The sequence below is a fragment of the Malurus melanocephalus genome, unplaced genomic scaffold, assembly GCF_030028575.1.
Source record: "Malurus melanocephalus ecotype Western Australia unplaced genomic scaffold, MMel_1.1 scaffold_2061, whole genome shotgun sequence".
Classification (NCBI taxonomy): Eukaryota; Metazoa; Chordata; class Aves; order Passeriformes; family Maluridae; genus Malurus; species Malurus melanocephalus.
In genome coordinates, this window is record NW_026625293.1 from 5,503 (window position 1) to 7,596 (window position 2,094).

Here is a 2,094-nt window from a genome sequence, read left to right on the forward strand (position 1 = left end):
GCACCGATGGCCCCTCCCCTGCACTTTGGGGTGATTCTCTGGGGTTGGCAGCGAGAATGGACCCGGTGCTTTGTCACCTCCAGCTCAGGGACATCGCTGCTCCCTCCCCSMGGGCAGATTCCAGAATTATTTTTAYTTTTTATKAATAAAAATCTTCTCCTGATGCCGAACYTGCTGCTGCTTTCCTGATTTCTCCCAAATCCCTGCTCTGCTTTGTTTTTTTGTTCAATKCTCAGTGGATTTTTCCAGGACTGGACAGGATTTTTTGGATTTCCAGGCCTGGGAAATGGGATCACCATAATAAATCATAAAATAATTCAGATTTTCCTCCTTTTTCCCAGAGGAAATGCTGTTTTTTCAAGCTCTGATTCAGCTGAATTAGAATTTGGAAGTGTTTCCTCTGGGAAAGGAGGAAATTCCCAAGAATTGATGTTTTAGAACCAAATGTTTGTCAGGATTTGTTCTGTGTCAGTTATTTMTCATGAAAAGGTTTTTGGTGTGTCCTGGTCCCTCTGACTGGCAATAATAATGGTAAAAATTCATTCTAATTAAAAATCTATCTGATCAAAAATCTCTTCTAATCAAAAATCTTTCTAATCAAAAATAATTCTAATAAAAAATCTTTCTACTCAAAAATTATCTAAGCAAAAACCCCTTCTAATCAAAAATTTATCTAAACAAAAATCCCTTCTAATCAAAAATTTATCTAATCAAAAATCCCTTCTAATAAAAAATCCTTCTAATCAAAAATCCAGCAGTTGCCACTGGATGATTTATTATAATTTCTTTATTTATTATCCCTCCAGTACTGCACAAGACAATTTAATCCTTTTTATGGCTTGAAACACAAAACAATTTAATAACTTTTGGCTTGAAACACAAGACAATTTTTTTTACTTAAAACACAAAATAATTTATTATTTTTTGGCTTTAAACACAAAACAATTCATTAATTTTTGGTTTGAAACACAAGATAATTTAGTAATTTTTGGCTTAAAACAGCCACTAAAAATCCCTAAAAACCCAAAACTGGCTGCCCTCACCGTGGGCCTGGTCCCACCCTGGTGCTCAGGGAAGGCAATTCCTGGTTTTGGATCCATCCCAAACCCATCCCAAANGTTTTGGATCCATCCCAAATCCATCCCAAATCCATCCCAAATCCATCCCAGATCCCAAATCCATCCCAAATCCATCCTAAATTCATCCTAAACCCATCTCAAATCCATCCTAAATCCATTGGAAATCCTTTCTAAACCCATCCCAAATCCATCTCAAATCCATCCCAAACGCATCCTAAATCCATCCCAAACCCATCCCAAATCAAATCCATCCTAAATCTATCCCAAACCCATCCTAAACCCATCCTAAGTCCATCCCAAACCCATCCTAAATCCATCCCAAACCCATCCCAAATCAAATCCATCCGAAATCCATCCCAAACCCATCCCAAATCAAACCCATCCTAAATCCATCCCAGATCCCAACCATCCCAAATCCATCCCAGAATATCTCTCCCCTCGGGATGAGGATTTTTGGGCTCCTGTTCCCTTCAGGACGCAGCCACRCACAGGGACACTCCCAGGATGGTGAGCAGCATTCCTGCCACGGCTCCTGTGGGATTCACAAATCAGGAATTCACCTCCAAACAACCTCAGTTTTTAAAATTTCCCAAAATTTTTTAAATTCCCATTTTTCTGCTTTTTTTAAGCATCTGAGCAGGGCAGGAGAGAAGGAAAAATGTTGGGGGTGACATCTGGGTCACTCTTTTTTCATTTTATTCAGTTTTTCCCTCACCTCCTGAGGTAAAAATTCAATATTTTAAATTCTTTTCACTTAAATAATCCAAATTTTATCTTTAAATTTACCACTTGCCCAAAAATCTGCTTCAATTCCCTTTCAAAAGCTGCTGTGACCCAGTTCAAACCTTCAGCCCAGAGCTCAGATTATAAATAAAATAAAAATAAATCATAAATATCAAATAAAAGCTTTTTTTTTTAGGAAATGTTTGATGTGGGACTCACTTTTCCCACCAATGTCCTCTCCCAGGATCTTCCCCGTCACCAAAGTCACAATCAAAGCCAGGGAGTTGCAGAG

At 38.5% G+C, this 2,094-nt stretch overlaps 1 protein-coding gene across 1 annotated transcript in view; it reads right to left on the bottom strand.

The window, feature by feature from the left end:
- Positions 1-1,459: 1,459 nt before the first annotated feature.
- TMEM234 (transmembrane protein 234) overlaps positions 1,460-2,094 on the bottom strand; it is a 7,327-nt gene continuing 6,692 nt past the window's right edge. Inside the window, exons 3-4 of the mRNA XM_057388521.1 lie at positions 2,022-2,092; positions 1,460-1,611 (exon numbers count right to left, since the gene is read on the bottom strand). Of these exons, the coding sequence (XP_057244504.1) occupies positions 1,550-1,611; positions 2,022-2,092 (133 nt within the window). The 3' untranslated portion in view covers positions 1,460-1,549. The remainder of the gene's footprint in view (positions 1,612-2,021; positions 2,093-2,094) is intronic.